A 20,682-nucleotide genomic window follows, 5' to 3' on the forward strand; every position below is an offset into this window, starting at 1 on the left:
GCAGTGTGTACATGTCAATCCCAAACTCTCTGACTATCCCTCCCCCCAACCCTTCTCCCCTGGTAACCATAAATTGGTTCTGTAAGTCTGTGAGTCTGTTTCTGTTTTGTAACTAAGTTCATTTGTATCATTTTTTTAGATCCTGCATGTGAGTGATATCATGCAATATTTCTCTTTCTCTTGATACTTGATACTTTCATATCTTGATGTGTTGACACTTACATAAACATAGCAGGCCCTAACAGTACGATACCTTAGTGTACAGAGCCTGTTTTGGGGAAAAATTCAAAGTATGCGTGTCATCAGGCGTTTAATTCAGCATTTGCAGGGTAAGGGGAAACAGCAGGTAAGTTAGGCAAACCCGGGGATCACCTTGTCTTCGAAGATGTTGCCGTCACTTGGGGGAGGCTAACACATACATGACCAATTAGACTGAATGCAATTAAGTGTGAAGTCGTGTGTCACACAGTAGTTCAGGAAGGTCAGGAGATCCTCTATATAGTGGAGTAGACTTTGGGGTTAGGCGTCTGGAGTGGGAGGGTTACAAAGACCAGGAAAAGTATGGAAAGCCTCCCCTTCTGCCTTTAAGCATGAGCATATGTGATCAGGCTGAAAACCAAACAACACAGAAGACCATCTTTTGACACGTTTACTCTCAACATAAATACTATTCTAGGTTTCTCTCCTTCCCCTCTGCCATGATGCTCATATGAGTTTGGTCTACACCTGCTGCATCCTGTCTCTAAGCCCACCACCAACTGATACCTTCTTCAAAATAACTTTCAACTGCACAAGTAGGACACTAAGAGAGTCTTCTTTTAAGATGTTCAAAGACTTGATACTATGAAATAAAACATGTAAGTCCCCCCTTCCCTTCTCCTAATCCAGTCATGACCTCAGAAGTGAAGCAACTATAGTTAACATTTTGGTGGATATCTTTTCACTTACATATACAAATTTACTACCCCCCAACACAAACACACATTCATTGTCTTTTGTACATAACATTATATAATGTTCTGTAATTACTCTATGTTATGTCTTGGAGATCTTTCCATGGATTATACATAGATTTACCTTACTGTCTTTTAAATGGATGCATAGTATGGATGTACCCTCGTGCGTTAATCTATTTGCCCTTGATTGGCATTTAGGTTTGTTTTCCATTTTTCATTTTTTAAACAATGCTGCAGTGTACATTTTGGGTGTACACTGATGTGTGCACATGTATGAGTGTCCCCTAGGATAGAGTCTTTGAAGAGGACAAGCTGGATCAGAATATATGCAATTCTTACATTTTAAGTCTGCTAGCAGATTGCCCACCAGAAAGCAAAAGCCCTCACCAATTTGCACTCCTACCAGTGGGTGTTCATTTCCCCACACTCTTGTCAAGACTACATATTATCAAATATTTTAATTTTTTCTAATTTCCTGGGTGAAACATAGCACCTTGTTTTAATCTGCACTGATTTGGTAAGGTTCTATGTAAATTCTGATCCTGAATCAGTTAAAATATAATTTCATTTGTGGAAAAATTGATGTTTTTACAATTTCACGTTGTCTAATCCTGGAATTTGATACACCTCCCCGCATTTACCCAGGTCTCCCCTTATCCTCTTTGGTAATGACTTGTCGTGCTCTTTAAGTCCATCTTCTAGAGTACTAGCTGTTCGTAGCTAGAGATTTAATATTTTTGCTGATCTAGCAAGGTGGATAGTTTACCATTATATTCTATTGAAGATTACAGCTATTCTAAAGTGCTTTTCTCTAGCGGGAACTTACATAGGCATTCTTATTTAATATCACAATATTTCCAGGAGGGTAATATTGCCCCATTGTACAGATAAGGAAACTGAGGCTCTGTTAGGCTACATTTGTATTCTCAGTTATCCTGATAGGAAGACACAGAACTGAGATGTCTGCATTATCCTTTCCGGAAGTGCTTTCCTACCCCCGCCCACCACTCCATGCCCTCCTGGGTCTCCGTCCTCCTCTCTTGCTGTCTTTTGCTGACCTTCTTCCCTTACTTCCCTCCCCGAGGGCTCCTGGGCATCAGTTCCCATAAAGGGCTCTTCGACATGCCTAACTTGGTTCCCAGAGCTCTGTCTCCAACTCCATTGTATCATCCATGCCAAGTCACCCAGCATGTCCAGGACTGAACTCCTGTCTTCCCTGAGAAAGAGACAGCCTCACCCAACTTCTCTACTCCGTCCCTGCTACCGCAGTCCCGTCAGTCCTCAGACTCAGCACTTGCTGTGATCCTCTCCCCAGCCAAGTTCTGTTGATCCTTTGTTTAAATACATTTCTGTGCAAGTCACTTCTGTTCCCCTACAGCTGTTCCTGCACTCAGCCCAGGCCTTCCTGCTTATGCTCCGGCCGTGACCAGGTCAGGGAATGCAGTGGGTAGGGGTGTGACCTCCCAGCCCCATCATCAGGGTGTTGTGCTTGCTGGGATGCTTCTAATTCTGTGAGCACAGGCAGTCACTTCACCTTGGTCCTCACTTTTCTCATCTGTAAAAATGGGACTAATAACAGTACCTGCCTTCCTGGGTCATTGCAAGAACTAAATGAGTCAAAACATATAACATTTAGTGCAACGGTGGCTCACTGAACACAGAAGACCTACTGGCTCTGATTAGGGTTAGGATTCATAGCCAGATGTCTCTGTGTCCACATTTCCCCTTTCTTTAAGGACAACCATTCCACAGGGTTAGGGCCCACCCTACTCCAGGATGACTCCTTCTTAACTAATGACATCTGCAGTGACCCTGTTTCCAAATAAGGTCACATTCTGACGTCCTGAAGGTTAGGACTCAACTGGTGAACTTTGGAGGGAACACAATTCAACCCATAACAACTGGTTAGATGTCTTACCTTAAGGGCCTACTCCTTTCTCTTTCGTATATGAGGCTTTCAATGTAATTTTGTTAAACCATAATTTTTTGTCAGACCACTCAATTGCTCGAGAAATATCTGTAGTTCCTTCATGCCTGCATCTAGTTATGGCCTGGCACCCACCCATCACATCACAGAAGAGACGCAACTCAGAACCACTGGAATGAGTTGAATTCCATTCCAGTCTACATCTGAATTAAGATGTATAGCTAACTTTAAAGTTATCATAGATTATATATGTACATATATATGTATTATATATGTATATTTTTTCTTCTATTTCTACTTGTTTTAGTTAATGCTAATTTAACTTTCAAAATAAAGAAATATAAGCTATTCATGCAGACACTCATCTAATTTCTAGCACTATATACTTAGAACTTGGATTTTATGCTTGTGTTTCTCTCAGAAACTGATATGAAAACTGCTCCGGAGAAAGCTCTATTTCGTTACACAGCATAGATGTCAATTGCAGGTGGCAGGCACAGCTGATAGAAGTTTCATTGTGTTGTGCTACCATTTGGCATCTTATTAGAAGAACCATCTGTTCTTTTAATTACTATTAACTCAGTTGGGATTGCAATAGCAAGAAAAACCCTAAGATATATTTCTGACTAAATGAAAAATCAAACATGCTTTTAAAATCTTCCTGAAAATAATATTGTCTCTATTGAAGATCTAACAGCCTGGCTGTACAGGAAAAAGCCAGAGAGCATTATGAAAGAATAATTAACATCCAAATCTGAAAATATGCTCATTTTCATATAAGAATACATTACAGTCATTCCTGGGGGGGAAATACTCTATGTATTATACATAAGGGAGTTTCATGTTGAAATCTAAAAAGAGGATTTTTTCTTTCTTTTTACCAGACTTAAGAAGAGACATTTTGTATATAAATAATGATAGATGGATTTCATCCACCCATCTCTTGAACAAATATTTTCAGGAAGCACAGCCAAGCACTGCTCTGTGTTATGGAGATCAAAAGTGGTTCAGGACAATTCAAGTTTCTGCTGTTCTGGTTAGAGAATAGAAATGTTAAAGCAATCTCCAACACACCTGAGATGACTCCACGTAGGCATAATAGAGTCAAGAGCTCTGAGCATGACCGTGGATGTGGTTCATGTTGACATTGCTGGAAAGTGGCTTTAGAAACTGAGGCCAGAATGAAGGGAAGGAGCCAGCCAGGTAGAGGTCTGGGCTCAGGGCCCTTCAGGTGGAGCAATTAGGAGAAGAGCAGTGTGGCCGGGGCAGAGGGGAAGAGGGAGAGAGTGCATGAATGATAGGGCCAGACCTAGACCTAAACCGTTGAGCTACCATGAATAGCTGGGTCTAGCGGGACTCCATCAAGACACGGGACAGTCTGCATGGAGGTTGGGTGGCAAATGGGCTGAAGGAGCAGGAGTGGAGACAGTTTGTTGAAAGACTGGGATCCTTAGACCTTGGTGGTGCGCAGAGAGGGAAGTGGATCGTTCAGGATGTATTTTAGAAATAGGAACAGAAGGTCATTCTGGTGGATGGTATATGAGGGGTGAAGAATGATTAATTTGGAAAACTTCAGAATGTGTATCTTACGTTCAGATACTGGCAAACATGCCAGGGGATGTTATTATTCAAATAATATCATTATGATGATAGAGGAGGTCTCTGAGTTTCCATCTACTCCAGATCTATCTATCTATCTACCTACCTATCATCTATCATCTTTCTATCTATCTACTCTTTATCTATCTATCTATCTATCTATCTATCTATCTATCTATCTACCTACCTATCATCTTTCTATCTACTTTTTATCTATCTGTCTATCTATCTAGTTTCTATCTAATCCCTTTCTACTGCAGAAAGGATTTCTGAAGACGGTGTCCGCATAGCCTCCTCCCCCAAGAGCCCCACAGAAAGGGCATGTAAAGGCCCTCTCTGGGCCTCATTTATATCTTTCTACCCCTGTTAGTGCTCTGTTGTCTGACACTGGCCCAGAGAGGGTAGGGAAATATTTTGCCTGCAGTGACACAGCTCCAAGTGGCAGAATTCTGATGTCAAACTCACCATTGTCATTTCCACTTTGGTGCTTTTTCTCACACATGAGGTTGCTTCACATCAGGAAGCACATCCATGAAGAGTTAGAAGTGAGCCCCACTATGTAAGTGAACATGGGCTCAGGCAGGCCCGATGGCCTTGGGCAGTACTAGGTACACCTGTTGACCGGCTTTTCTTAGCAGGTCAGCTGAGTAACACGCATGACATTTACTTCCAAAACTACCATTTTAATGCATGGCTATCTGTTAGAGGGCCTCTATGCATTAACCTCATCTCCAACAGTAGAGCAAAGAGGATGTGGCTCATCCTCTCTTTTTCATAGATGAACAATCCGAAGGTTAAAGAGGTTGAATGTCTCATCGGGGGGTCACACATAGTGGCATTGATGGGTTTGGAATTCATATCCATTGGATTCCCAAACTCAGATTTTTTTTTCTTCCACAATGAGGAATCTCTCCAGGTGGGTGAGCTTGTTACACTTGGTACCAGGGAAAGAGCTTTTAACTTGATACTTTATAAGAACAGGAAAAAAAATAGCAGAGTAGATTGAGCAAGCAGGTTAATAAAGGGAACATATACAGCTAATTATTTGTATCAGAGTAATACACAAGGATGAGTACAGGTTTGGTGATAAATATCAATTTTTCCTCCCTCGATAATGGTGTTTCCCTTCATCCGGATGAAGATAAACCTCTTCCCAGATTATAATCCAGCCTTTTCCCTCCCATCCTGTTTTCCTACCTGATGCCATGTCTCTAACCCTGAGACTCAAAGCTGTTTAGATTGTAAGCTCCCTGAAGACGGAGGCTGTGTCTCATTCCTTTTTGGGTTCTCGGAGCCCAGGACAGTGCTGGCCCAGTGAATTGATGTACCTCTCAGCTCTGGTTTCCTGTTCACCCAGAACACATGGCACCTCCTAGAATCAGCTCCCACACGCTCCCTTCAGGAGGACACGCATGCCTGCTGTCTGCAGTTGACTACTCATAGTTTGGCAAAATGGATTTCTAGAGCTGTTGCTATTTCTCTGCCTCTGACGCTGGTCAGAAACCCAAAAGGCATTGTGCCTGAGCCTCAGGACCTGCCATGCTCTATGTGTCCACCGCTCAGCACCATGACAGGAGGAATGTGGCTGTAGGACTTCTACCCTGAGTGTTCTACAACATTCCGAATCATGCAGATGCCCCATTTTCTTTGGTAGTTTTATGTTTCTAGATAGAAATATCCCACTAGTCCCTGTGTTGAGCTTAGCCAGGCTGGCTGAACTGGTACCAAGCTGTGGGTTTACTTCAGTGGCATTAACATACCAGCTCATGTCGACGAACATTGGAGAACCACGCCAGCAGTCACTTGATACCCATTTACTCTTAGTTTATGCAAACTTCTAACAGCTTTGGTATGTCTAGTCTCTACCTCTCAGCATACCGAAGGCATCACATTGGGTGTGTGTCCACAGGGATACTGACAGCAGAGAGAAGTAACAGCTAATAGCCTGGCAGTAACGGGGGGAACAGATAAACTATTAAAGGCAGAAGCAGGGGCTTGAGTTCCTGGACCATTTAGTGCATGTTGAGAAGCCAAGGTAGCTTCTGAGACATCTCTCTAATAACTGAGCAACATGGCTCAATAATCAACACCCACAATGATGACCCTGAATCCAGAAATCACTCACTATTGTTAACTGACTGATTTGCAATGTGTTTAACATGACAAAATGTATCTACTGCATTTTAGTAATGTTTCCACCTAAAGTGCTGATAGTTTTCCAAGGGAAAGAAAGTTACCTATAGAATTTTGACTTTGCACAGTTGTATATTACCAGACATTTCTGAGTAGTAAAGGGTGTATGTGTATATGTCTGTGTGTGTGCGTGTGCCTATGTCTGTGTGTGAGAGAGAAAGAGACAGTTTGGGTGTGTGTGCAGTTTATTGCTATTAATATTTTGTATTTTAATATTTGCCTATTTTAACAGAAGCACATTCTTCAATTTCATTTAAGGCTGTGAACAAACCCATTTATTCCATATGATACAAAACCCTCTGGTGAAGTAAGACAGGAAGCGGGGTGCAGTGGCAAGCAAGGGGGTGGATGAGAAGCTTCCTTGTCCCTGTGAAGCCTGGCGTTCTAGCGACTGTGCTATCCCTCACTGTCCTGAGGGTTCCACGTGTCGCGGGAGTTCAGACTGAACCTTGGGTCTTCGCAGCCCTGTCCTAATAAAGGCTTCTATTCTTCATCCTTATTTTAAATTTTAAAATACCGATCATTTTGGGGATGTGTTTTAACGAGAAATAAAGGGTTAGACAGAGATGGTTCAAATTAGCCCAGGAATTCAGTCACCTCCTTCTCTCTTTCCTGTGAATATTTCAGAAAATGTTTCAGACAGGGTTCCTGTTTTTCTGAAACAACATGTCTTAAGAGAGTTTTATTTAGCATGCTAAGTGGGTAAAAAGAAGTCAGATATTCTCGGAGCAAAGTGAGTGATCAAATTAAATGTGCCTGGAGACCAGAGCCCTCTCAGGAATCAGTGGAGTAATGAGAGCAGGCTGCTGCTGCAACCCTGAGCATCTCTCAGAGCTGTGAGCAGCCGTGCACACGATGCTTTTCCTTACATTGAGCCACTGCCGATGGCCTGTCAATTCCAATGAAAAGACTCTGTGTTAAAGAGGGGACAGGAGTTAATGCAGTATTTTTTTCATCCCTCTTTTCTGTCTATCATTCTGTACTTTAAAGGAACTGGTTATGAAAGCATTATGTAAGTATGCAAAATATACTGAAAGAAAAAAATGTTTCAATTATACACATTATATACTGGTAAGAAATGCTTGGCATGTGATGAAATATGACAAGTGGTATTTTTAGTTGCTTTTTTTAGGGGGAAGATAATGCAAAAATATCTAGAATATACACCATTTGCTTTTTCAGCTATTCTAATATTTAGCATATTTATAGCGTGTTTTAAAATAAGTAACTAATGTAGTTGTTTAAAAAGTAAATTTATTACTTAAAGATATTTTATCCTCCTTTAGTAGTTAGTTGGTGTTCTTTTGGAAAGCTTATGCTAGATCAGTAGTTGTTTTATGATTTTTTTCATGTTCATGTCCATGGAATTGCTTTCATATTGCATAAGAAGTAATAAGCCATTTTTATTTTTTTAAGATTTTTTAAAATTATTTTTATTTATTTAAAAATAAAATGTGTTGGGTCTCGTTGCTGTGTGCAGCCTTTCTCTAGTTGTGGCAAGCAGGGGCTACTCTTCCTTGCGATGCACAGGCTTCTCACTGTAGTGGCTTCTCTTGTCGTGGAGCACAGACTCCAGGTGCACGGGCTTCAGTAGTTGCAGCATGCAGGCTCAGTAGTTGTAGCTCATGGGCTTAGTTGCTCCGCGGCATGTGGGATCTTCCTGGGCTAGGGCTCGAACCCCTGTCGCCTGCATTGGCAGGTGGATTCTTAACCACTGTGCCACCAAGGAAGCCCATATTTAAAAAAAAAAATTAATGTCTTTATTGGAGTATAGTTGCTTTACAATGTTGTGTTAGTTTCTGCTGTATAACAAAGTGAATCAGCTGTATGTATACATATATCCCCATGGCCCCTCCCTCTTGCGTCTCCCTCCCACCCTCCGTATCCCACCCCTATGAATAAAATATAAGAAATAACCAAGAAATAACCAAGTGTTGGCTCAAGTTGAATATTTGAGACCTAAAATTAATGAAGTCAAGACTCCTGGCAAATTCTGATTAAAATAAACCCAAGGCAGTTTCAAATGAACCTAAGTAAAACAGTTTAAAAGAAGGTGAATTTTTGGCATTTTAGTCCTTCCCTAAGGAGACAAAACCACATTATCTTTTAAGTAGAATTGCATCAGACACAGAAATATTCCATAAGAAAGACTCTAACAGTGGTAGAAAGCGTCTTGAGTCACTACCATGTAGGTGCAACAACTCACCTTGAGGTTTACTCCTTAGCTTTTATTTGGTGTATCATCAAATTATCATTAAGCAGTGAAGAATTGCCTTTAGATATTTACATTTTCAAAGGAAAAATCATCTTTATTCTTCTTCAAGCAGCACTGATGCTTGAGCTCTTAATGTTAGCCATTTCTGCACAAATAGAGTTGTAGAGGTGAAAATCACAGGTCACGGAGAACACATTTTGTCCTGTGCTGGTACGAAGGAGGCACAGCTGGGTATGGCTTTTTTCTCCCTGAGGTGAAGGTATTATTGTCAATAATTTGAGTAGTAATTAGGAAATAGCAGTGTTCTCTAAAACACTGAATATAGGAAGAACTGACCTTTGTCTTAGAATATAGAAGTAAGTGTTGCTTATTATTGAGGAAATAAGACAGTCTTTCCTGGGAAGATTGTGGAATGTATTATTGCTCTATAGTCTGACACTTTTGTGTGTTTATTGAAATATTTCAAACTGAGGCAAAAGTTTATGTTTACATGAGGTAGAAATTTACAAAAGAAAGTTAATACTCCTTTAACATGTCACATTCAAGAGAAAAGTGATGATCAAAGAAAATATGCTAAATTAGCTACATACTAATTATATGCCTACTTTGTTGCTGTTAAATAAATACATGACCTAAATAATTAACTCATGAGAGTAGGTTTTACAAGTATATACTTATTGGGTAACATACTTACTAAAACCTCTTAATTTAGGATAGTTGAAGAATTAATATATATCTCAGGCCCTTAAAGTAACACACACATACAAACACACACCTTTTATTTTCCTTCACATGAGTTTCCTTCAGGTGAAGAAAAACTATTCAATGACTTTGTTTACATGACTCGGTTGTTTCTGTTGTGTTTTAATGGGGTAATCATTTTCTTTGATTTCAGGATCTAGATTTCTCATCACATCCACGGGAGCCTTGTATATTAAAGATGTACAGAATGAAGATGGATTGTATAACTACCGCTGTATCACACGGCACAGATACACCGGGGAGACAAGGCAGAGTAACAGCGCTAGACTTTTTGTATCAGGTAAAAATTCATCAACACTGTGTTTTCTATCTGTCTCTGTCTTCCTTTGTTAGTGCTCTGGGATGACTCAACCAAAATTGTGGAATTCATGAACGACTTCATTTTTTTTCCCCAAAATATTTTAGCAATTAAAGGTTTTTTTTTTAATATAAATTTATTTATTTATTTTTGGGTGTGTTGGGTCTTCGTTTCGTGCAAGGGCTTTCTCTAGTTGCGGGGAGCGGGGGCCACTCTTCATCGCGGTGCACGGGCCTCTCACTACCGCGGCCTCTGTTGTTGCGGAGCACAGGCTCCAGACGCGCAGGCTTAGTAGTTGTGACTCACGGGCCTAGTTGCTCCACGGCAGGTGGGATCCTCCCAGACCAGGGCTCGAACCCGTGTCCCCTGCATTGGCAGGCGGATTCTCAACCACTGCGCCACCAGGGAAGCCCAGCAATTTAAGATTTTTTAAACCAATACCAATACAGTACAATGCAAATATGGATATTTCAAGTGAAATAATTTCACCTTTTATAAAGCTCCAAATTCCTGTGACCCAATAAGATTTCTGTTTTGCTGAAAATGCCTCCTTGCCCTGTTATTTGTATGTTATGTCATTGGCAATACCAACCAGCACCATGATGCCTCCTACCCTGCATAGATCTGGGGGAGCAGGGCAGGGTCCTATAGAACAGGGATCCCCAGCCCCTGTTAGGAACCGGGCCACACAGCAGGAGGTGAGCGGTGGGCGAGCGAGCGAAGCTTCATCTGTATTTACAGCTGCTCCCCATTGCTCATGTTATCGCCTGAGTTCTGCCTCCTGTCTTCATTATGGTGAGTTGTATAATTATTTCATTATATATTATAATGGAATAATCATAGAAATAAAGTGCACCATAAATGTAATGCGCTTGAATCATCCCTAAACCATCCCCCCCACCCCTGCCGATCCGTGGAAAAATTGTCTTCCATGAAACCGGTCCCTGGTGCCAACTTGTTCCCTGTATCATGTCTAACAATAGTGGGGAAATTATCCACGTCTGAAGTTAAATAAATAATCACACTCTCTTAACTCCCAGGATTATTCTTGAGTGAAGAAAACCCCAAAGTAAGTTTATTCCACTGTGATAAATATGTCCGTTTTGTGCCTTTTTTAATGGGATTTATGCTTTGAGAAAATATTGACCTTTTGAAGAATCTTTATAGTTGGCTTGCTATTGGCCCATCTGTCAAACAAATCAGCAATCCATTCACACGGGGACGCATTAGCACTTCATGCAGCAGTTTAAAGCGTGAAATGACCATCTTGGTATTAAAAATCAAGTGCAAAATATCTGACCTTCGCCCTTATAGCTTTAGAGTGTAAAATCGATCCATGCAGTGAATATCTATTTTATTTGTCATGATGTTTTGTGCGGGAGACGTGACGGGAAGTTTTTAAATGTTGGGGAAATTAAAACAATGTCACCTGAACACCCACTTACTGCCCTTGATAATGTTCTATCTGGATTCCTCTTCCCTATTCACATCCTTAAAATAGCCAAAGCCCACCTGTCTTTTCAGGTGTAGAACAAACGTAATTGATTTTTCCTCTGAACTTGAAAATACTTTTTTTTTTACCTCTTCTTTTCCATGTCAATTGATACTTTATACCTTGTATTATAGTTATGTCTTGTTGCCTCTTTTAAGGGCAAGAATAATCATTACAGTAAAAATATGCTCACTTTTTTCAAAAATGTAGAGAAAATGAATTAGAAAATGAATGGCATCTGTCATCTATTCCATGGTAGCTTTAATGACAACACAATTGTCTACATATTCAGAATCTCTTAGGAAAGGTCTTGTTTGCATTGAAGAGGAACTTCTTTATGACAATATTGAGTTAAGAAAGGAGCAGTCTCTGGGGGTGGCATGGATCTGGGTGTGAGATTGAGCTTAGCAAAAGAAGCAAATAAACATTTCTCCATCGAAAGAACGTGAATTAAGTGATGATAATCTGGGAGCCCATTTTCCTCTAAAGAGAAACCTAAAAAGAGAGAAAGCCTGAAAAGGTAACCTTGTTTATCTCTACTCTAAATCAGTAAGTACTGATTTTCAAATTTAACTCTCAGAGTGGGAAAGGAAAATTTGCTTTTCTTAATCCCAAGGTTATTTATTTTAAATTTTTTTAAACATGTTTTGCTGATGTTTCAAAAATAGGCAGCAGGACTCATTAGCATTGGGTCACCATGGAAGTGATGAGCGTCCATGAGATCGCCTCATGAGCATTTGTGCAGATAAGTGAGGAACATCAGAGCAGAATCTAGTGAAGGAATACCATACACTCAGATGCCAGCAGAAGTGAGGGAATAAGACCGAACGTTTGGGGTTAAAGGTGGTATTTGCAAGAAGGGAGAAGTCAACAGAGTCACACATAATCAAAAGGCTCATAAGAGAGTCTGCTGCATGTGGTGAATTACGCTTATGATTTTTGGGTCACAGACATTTTAATAAAGTAGTTGAGGGAGGAGATTGTCTGTGCTAGAAGATGAGAACATAGACACTGAGTGCGGATTATTGTTCTACAGTTCTAAGCTTTGAAGGCAAAGAGAAATTAATTTTATTTTAAATTAGATTTAAATTCATTTAAAAATGTACACATGGGGTTTGGATCATGGAGGAGGCATGTTAGTAACAAGGTTTTGAATGACTCCAAACTTCTCCTGAAGCCGAAACAGAGGCAATAGGATGACAAAAGGAAAAGCACATGGATGACATCAACAAAATTAGGTGATGGGGATTCCCCAGAAACTCTTAAATGTGGGGGGCTATGGACAAACTACTGACAGCAATAGGACCAGCATAAGAAGAGCAGCAGTGTAACAAGAGGTGATGGATAGTGAAAAGGGAAGAGTTACTGGGATTACTATATAGTCACAGAACTGCAAAGTTGCCAGCAAATGCTCATCTCCAAAAAGCGGAGGACGGGAACTTCCCTGGTGGTGCAGTGGTTAAGAATCCGCCTGCCAATGCAGGGGACACAGGTTCGAGCCCTGGTCTAGGACGATCCCACATGCCGCGGAGCAACTAAGTCCATGCGTCACAACTACTGAGCCTGCACTCTAGAGCTCATGAGCCACAACTACTGAGCCCACGTGCCACAACTACTGAAGCCCACACGCCTAGAGCCCATGCTCCTCAATAAGAGAAGCCATGGCAATGAGAAGCCCATGTACCACAATGAAGAGAAGCCCCCTCTCGCTGCAGCTAGAGAAAGCCTGTGCACAGCAATGAAGACCCAACACAGCAACGAAGACCCAACACAGCCAAAAATAAATTTTAAAAAAATAAAAAATAGAAGAGGACCATCTCTTGAATGGAAACCTAAAATGTGTCCAAGAATATTCACAACAATTTGATAGACCTACACAACCTCTGAGTTGAAGCTGAATGCAAAAGGGCCATGATATCACATAGCTTGGTAGTAGCCTAACTCCTTGCAGATCTCAGAAATATTTAGCAAATACTACTTTCAGAAGAACAGAATCTCACCCTGAGAGAAACTGCTGGATTTAGGAATCAAACTGAGCCAGAGTGGAACACTAAACAGAGAGAGAAGGCTCAGTAGTATGGGAGGCCCTAGAAGAATTTCATCCTATAAGATACTATAACAGAGGGAAAATTAACTATGTTTATATTATTTTTATTTGGAACCAAGATTTTCAGTGTAACAGAAAAGATAAAAATAGAAAACCAAAGAATTAATAAAATTCATGAAATATCCAATAGAAAGTATCAGTACACACTTGCTGTTTTTTTTAATATGTGATTCCAAGTTCTTTCCCTTTTCAATGGGCAGTGGGCAACCAACAGCAACAAGCACCTCTACCACCTAGATCATAGTCTCCTTTAAATATTATTCCCCAATAACAGGGACCATGTTTCCTTGGAAGAACAATGGATTATTGGTCTGGGACAGGAAACATATAAGATGAGCCTGGAACATAAATGGGGTCTTGTCACAATTGTATGTATGCACATATATATATATATATATATATATATATATATATACACACACACACACACACACACACACACGTGTATATGTGTGTATATATATATACACATATGTACATATATATACTTACATAATCATTTACATATATGCTTACATGTGCACACATACATAGACATTTAATAATAACAAAAGCAATAATAAGAAACTTATTCATCTACTTAGAGGTAACTAAGGCAGGCATCAACTCTTGATTTTGATAATTAGTCATTAAAGATAACAACAAAATTTCTTCCTGTCTTTCTTGTAACTACTGTATTTCAAGATAACCAAATAACCCTAGTTCAGGGAGGAAAGTTCTTATTTACAGAATAATTACATCTATTGAATGTGAAAGAAAACGGAAATTTTAAAATTGCCATTTTCAACCCTTAATAAAATAACTTAATTCAGACAAACATTATCATCTGAATTTTCTGATCAATTTAGTCTCACTGAGTGTGGGAAAGCAACATGTTATATAGATGCAAAGGGAAAGAAAAAAGGTTGAACTTGATCTAGATTATCCATTACAACTATATTCCAGTTATAAGGAAAATGGCAATAGAGGAGCAGGTTAAATGACACCATGAAGAAAGAAATTCAAAATGTGAGATTTCTTGTAAGATAACTCACCTGGTTTCTTCGATGAGTCAAAGACATGAAAGGAAATAGAAGGAGAGTCTTATCTGAATTAAAAGAGAATCAAGAGCCATAACAACTAAGATCACTGGTAAGGGGGTGTGGCCAAGATGGCAGAGTAGGAAGACCCTGAGCTACCTCTTGCTATGGGCACACCAAAATTAGAACTATTTGCAGAGAAACTATTGATGAGAATGACCTGAAGACTAGTTTTCCACAATTAAAGAGATAAAGAAGGAACCACAGTGAGCAGGTAAGAAGGGCAGAGACGTGATAGAGTCAAGATCACCACTCTGGATAGGCAGCCCACAAGGAAGGAGAATCACGATTGCAGAGCTTCTCCCCAAGGAGTGAAGAGTCTGAGCCCCACATCAGGCTTCCTAGCCTGGAGGTCCCGCATCAGGAAGATGAATCCCCAGACTGTCTGTCTTTGAAAGCCAGTGGGGCTTGTATACAGCAGAACAGGAGGCTGAAGGAAATAGAACTCTCAAAGGGCTCATACAAAGTCTCACACACTCTGATACCCAGCGCAGAGGCAGTAATTTGAAAACAGCCTGGATCAGACTCACTTGCTGATCTTGGAGAGCCTCCTGCAGAGGCACTAAGCAACTGGGACTCCTCCTGGGGAGATGCTGGTGGCAGCAGTTTTGGAGAGCTCATTGTACCATGAGGACACTAGTGCTGGCAAGTGCCTGTTTAGAGTCCTCTCTCTCACCTAGTATCGTTGGAGGCTTACCAACCCATGGACAAGTTGGCAGCACACCTTGGACTCCCCGACCCAGGCTAGCAGCCTGCTGCATGGAGATGAGCCCCACCCATTAGTGGGGCAGCAACCTCTGCATGAGGCAGGGCCTGCCAGCCAACCAGGCTGGGGTCCAGCCCTGCCTACCAGCACTCCCACAGTAGTGGGCTGAACTACAATAGAAGGGTGCATGCAGCCCACATAAGGGCACCCTTAGAGCATATACCTCTGGTGACCAGAGCAGAGTGTGCTGCTGGGACCCATAGGATGTTTCCTGTATAAGGCCACTTCTCCAAGATCAGGAAATGTAACTGACCTACCTAATACATAGAAATAAAAACAGAGAATTAGACAAAATGAGGCAACTGAGGAATATATTGCACACAAAAGAACAAGATAAAATGCCAGAAGAAGAACTAAGTGCAGTGGAGATAACAATCTACCCAATAAAAAGTTCAACGTAATGATCATAAAGATGCTCAATAAACTCAAGAAAAGAATGGATGAACACAGTGAGAAGTCTAACAAAGAGTTAGAACCAAGCAGAGCTGAAGAATACAATAACTGAAATAACAGTACACTAGAAGAAATCAGTAGTAGATTAGATGATAAAGAGGAACAGATCAGCAAACTGGAAGACAGTAATGGAAATCACTCAAGCTGAACTGAAAAAAGAAAAAAGAATTTAACAAATGAGGACAGTCTGAGGCCTCCAAGACAACATCAAACATGCTAACATTCACATTACACAGGCTTCATAAAGAGGAGAGAGAGAGAATGGGGAAGGCAACTTATTTGAAGAAATAATAGCTGACAACTTCCCTACCCAGGGAAAGTAAACAAATATCTAGGTCCAGGAAGCACAGAGAATCTCAAACAAGGTGAACCAAAGAGATCCATACCAAGACACATTGCAGTTAAAATGGCAAAAATTAAAAATAGAGAAACTAAAACATAGCAACAGAAAAGAAATTAATTAAGTACAAAGGAACTCCCAGATGACTGTCAGCTCACTTTTCAGAAGAAACGTTGCAGGCCAGAGAGGAGTGGCATTATATATTTAAAGTGATGAAAGGAAAAAATCAAGAACACTCCACAAAAGGAGGGGTAGAGAGTTTTAGACAAGCAAAAGGTGAAAGATTTCAGTACCCACCAGTAAACCCATTTTACAAGGAATGATAAGGGGACTTCTCTAAGCAAGAAAGAATGTACTGCACCTAGAAATGAAAATTATGAAAGGAAAAATCTCATTGGTAAAGACAAACATACAGTAAAGATAGTAGATCAGCTACTTATAAAGCAAGTAAAAAGGTTAAAAGATAAAAGCAATAAAACGATTTATATCTACAATAAGTAGTTAAGGGACACACGAAACAAAAAGACACAAAATACAAAGTCAAATATGTTATGCATTGGTAAAAATGCAGGGTTGTTAGAATATGTTCAAACTTAAGAGATCATCAACTTAAAATAATCATATATTATATATATACACACATATATATATGTAGATAGATAGATAGATAGATAGCTATTTGGTGACCACAAACCAAAAATCTATAATAGATACACAAAAAAAGAGAAAGGAATCCAAACATAACACTAAAGATAGTTACCAAGTCACAAGGGAAGAGAGCATAAAAAGAAGAAAGGAACAAAAAAGAACTACAAAACAACCAGAAAACAATTAACAAAATGGGAATAAGTACATAACTAATCAAAAGACATAGAGTGGCTGAATGAAAAGAAAACAAAAACCAAAAAAACAAGACCCATATATATGCTGCCAGCAAGAGACACACTTCAGATCTAAAGACACACACAGACTGAAAGGGACAAAGAAGGACATTACAAAATGATAAAGAGATCAATCCAAAAAGAAGATATAACAATTGAATCTATGTATCCAGTATAAAATCCCCTAAATATATAAAGCAAATATTAACAAATTTAAAGGGAGAAATTGAGAGCAACACAATAATAGTAGGGGACTTAAATACCCCTCTTACATCAATGGATAGATCATCCAAACAGAAAATCCATAAGGAAAGATTCACCTTAAATGAAACATTAGATCAGATGGGCTTCAGGAAAGATTACACACTAGGCCACAAAAACAAGTCTCAGTAAATTTAAGATTGAAATCATATCAAGCATCATTTCCAACCACAAGGATATGAGACTACAGATCAACTACAAGAGAAAAAAACTGCAAAAATCACAAACATGTGGCAGCTAAACAATATGCTACTAAACAACCAATGGGTCACTAAAGAAACCAAAGAGGAAATTTTAAAATATCTGAATACACACAAAAACACAGCAATCCAAAATCTATGAGATACAGCAAAAGCAGTTCTAAGAGGGAAGTTTATAGTGATGCAGGCCTACCTCAAGAAATAAGAAAAATCTCAAATAAACAACCTAACTTTATACTAGAGGAACTAGAAAAACAACAAAACCAAAGTTAGTAGAAGGAAAGAGATTATAAAGATCAGAGCAGAAATAAATGAAATAGAGATTAAAAAAATAGAAAAAATCAATAAAAGTAAGGGCTAGTTCTTTGAAAAGATTTTAAAAAATTATAAAATTTTAGCCAGACTCATCAAGAACAAAAGAGAGAGGTTCCAAATAAATAAAGTCATAAATAAGTGGGGAAAAGTTACAACCAACACCACAGAAATACAAAGGATCATAAGAGATTACCACAATTATACACCAATAAAATGGACAATCTAGAAGAAATGGATAAATTCCTAGAAATGTACAATCTCCCAAGACTGAATCAGGAAGAAATAGGAAATCTAAACAGACTGATTACCATTAATGAAATCAATCAGTAAAAAAACAAAACAAAAAAAACTTTCAACAAAGTTCCAGGACCAAACAACTTCCCAGGTGAATTCTACCAAACATTTAAAGAAGAGCCAATCCTTCTCAAACTATTCCAAATTTGAATAGGAAGAAATGCCTCCGAACTCATTCTGTGATGCCAGAATCACCCAATCACTCAGATACCAAAACCAGACAAAGACACCACACACACCACACAATTATAGGCCAACATCAAGAATGAATATTGCAAAAATCCTCAATAAAATATTAGCACAAACTGAATTCAACAATACATTAAGAGACATACACCATGATCCATGGGATTTATCCCTGGGATACAAGAATAGTTCAGTATACACAAATCAATCAATGTGACACACTATGTTAACAAATTGAAGAATCAAAATCATATGATTATATCAGTAGAGGCAGAAAAAGCTTTTGAAAAAATTTAATATTCATTTATGATGAAAAAAAAACCTCTTGGGTCTTTCCTGGTGGTGCAGTGGTTAAGAATCCGCCTGCCAATGCAGGGATCATGGGTTTGAGCCCTGGTCCAGGAAGATCCCATGTGCCGTGGAGCAACTAAGCCCATGTGCCACAACTACTGAGCCTGCGCTCTAGAGCCCATGAGCCACAACTACTGCGTCCTCGTGCCATAACTACTGAAGCCTGAGCACCTAGAGCCTGTGCTCCACAACAAGAGAAGCCACCACAATAAGAAGCCAATGCACCACAATGAAGAGTAGCCCCCACTCACTGCAACTAGAGAAAGCCTGCATGTAGCAATGAAGACCCAATGCAGCCAAAAAAAAAACTCTCAACAAGTGGGTATAGAGAGAACATACCTCAACATATATATGGCAAGCCCACAGCTAACACCATACTCAACACTGAAAAGCTGAAAGCATTTCCTCTAAGATTAGAAACAAGACAAAAATATTCACTCTCACTCTTTCATTCAACATAGAACTGGAAGTCCAAGCCACAGAAATCAGACAAGAAAAGAAATAAAAGTAATGCAAATTAGAAAGGAAAAAGTAAAACTATCACTGTTTGCAGATGACATGATACTATATACAGAAAAATCCTAAAGATGCCACCAAAAAACTACTAGAACTCATACAATAAATTTGGTAAAGTTACAGGATACAGAATTAAAATACAGAAATTTCTTGCATTTCTATACATGTAACAACAAACTATTAGAAAGAGAAATTAAGAAAACAATCTCATTTACAAGTGCATCGAGAAAAAAAATACCTAGGAATAAATCTAACCAAGGAGTTAAAAGACTTGTATTCCAAAACCCAGAAGACGTTGACAAAAGAAATTGAAGATGACACAAACAAATGGAAAGACACAACATGCTCATGTCTCGGAAGAATAAATATGATTAAAATGGCCATGTTCCCCATGGCAATCTACAGAATCATTGCAATTCATATCAAAATACCAATGGCATTTCACATATCTAGAACAAATAATTCTAAAATTTGTATGGAAACCAAAGAAACTCTGAATAGTCTAGACAATCCTGAGGAAGAAGAACAAAGCTGGAGGCATATCATGCTCCCTGATTTCAAACTATATTACAGACCTACAGTCATCAAAACAGTATGGTACTGATGCAAAAACAGACACATAGATCAATGGAATAGAATAGGGAGGCCAGAAATGAGCCCACACTTCTATGATCAATTAATCTATGACAAACGTGGCAAGAATATAAAATGGGTAAAAGATAGCCTCTTTGATAAATGATGTTGGGAAAACTGGATACCTACAGGCAAAAGAATCAAACTGGACTACTCTTTCACACCATATACAAAAATAAATTCAAAATGGATTAAAGACCTAAACTTAAGTCCTGAAAATGTAAAACTCCTAGAAGAAAACATAGGCAGTACATTCTTTGACATTGGTCTTAGCAATATTTTTTTAGATCTATCTCCTCAGGCAAGGGAAACAAAAGCAAAAAATAAATATATGGGAATGCATGAAACTAAAAAGCTTTTGTGCAGTGAAGAAAACTATCAACAAAATGAGAAGGCTGCTGAATGGAAGAATATATTTGCAAATGGTATATCTGATAAGGGGTTAATATCCAAAATATGCAAAGAACTCATACAACTCAACATCAAAAAAAAACCTAATTAAAAAATGGGTAGGGCTTCCCTGGTGGCGCAGTGGTTGAGAGCCCACCTGCCGATGCAGGGGACACGGGTTTGTGCCCCAGTCCGGGAAGATCCCACATGCCGCGGAGCAGATGGGCCCGTGAGCCATGGCCGTGGAGCCTGTGCATCCGGAGCCTGTGCTCTGCAGCGGGAGAGGCCACAACAGTGAGAGGCCCACATAACGCAAAAAAAAAACAAAAAACAAAACAAAATAAAAAATAGGTAGAAGACCTGAATAGACATTTTTTTTTTTCCAAGGAAGACATACAGATGGCCAACAGACATATGAAAAGATGCTGAACATCACTCATTATCAGGGAAGTGCAAATCAAAACTACG

The 20,682-nt window shown here is 39.4% G+C and overlaps 1 protein-coding gene across 1 annotated transcript in view; it reads left to right on the top strand.

The window, feature by feature from the left end:
- The window catches only part of DSCAM (DS cell adhesion molecule), a 744,700-nt gene that overhangs the window by 405,069 nt on the left and 318,949 nt on the right, over window positions 1-20,682 (top strand). The window contains exon 6 of the mRNA XM_029214644.1: window positions 9,786-9,932. Coding sequence (XP_029070477.1) covers window positions 9,786-9,932 — 147 coding nt within the window. The remainder of the gene's footprint in view (window positions 1-9,785; window positions 9,933-20,682) is intronic.

The sequence above is a fragment of the Monodon monoceros genome, unplaced genomic scaffold (genome assembly GCF_005190385.1).
Source record: "Monodon monoceros isolate NGI ecotype Baffin Bay Population unplaced genomic scaffold, NGI_Narwhal_1 Super_Scaffold_11, whole genome shotgun sequence".
Classification (NCBI taxonomy): domain Eukaryota; kingdom Metazoa; phylum Chordata; class Mammalia; order Artiodactyla; family Monodontidae; genus Monodon; species Monodon monoceros.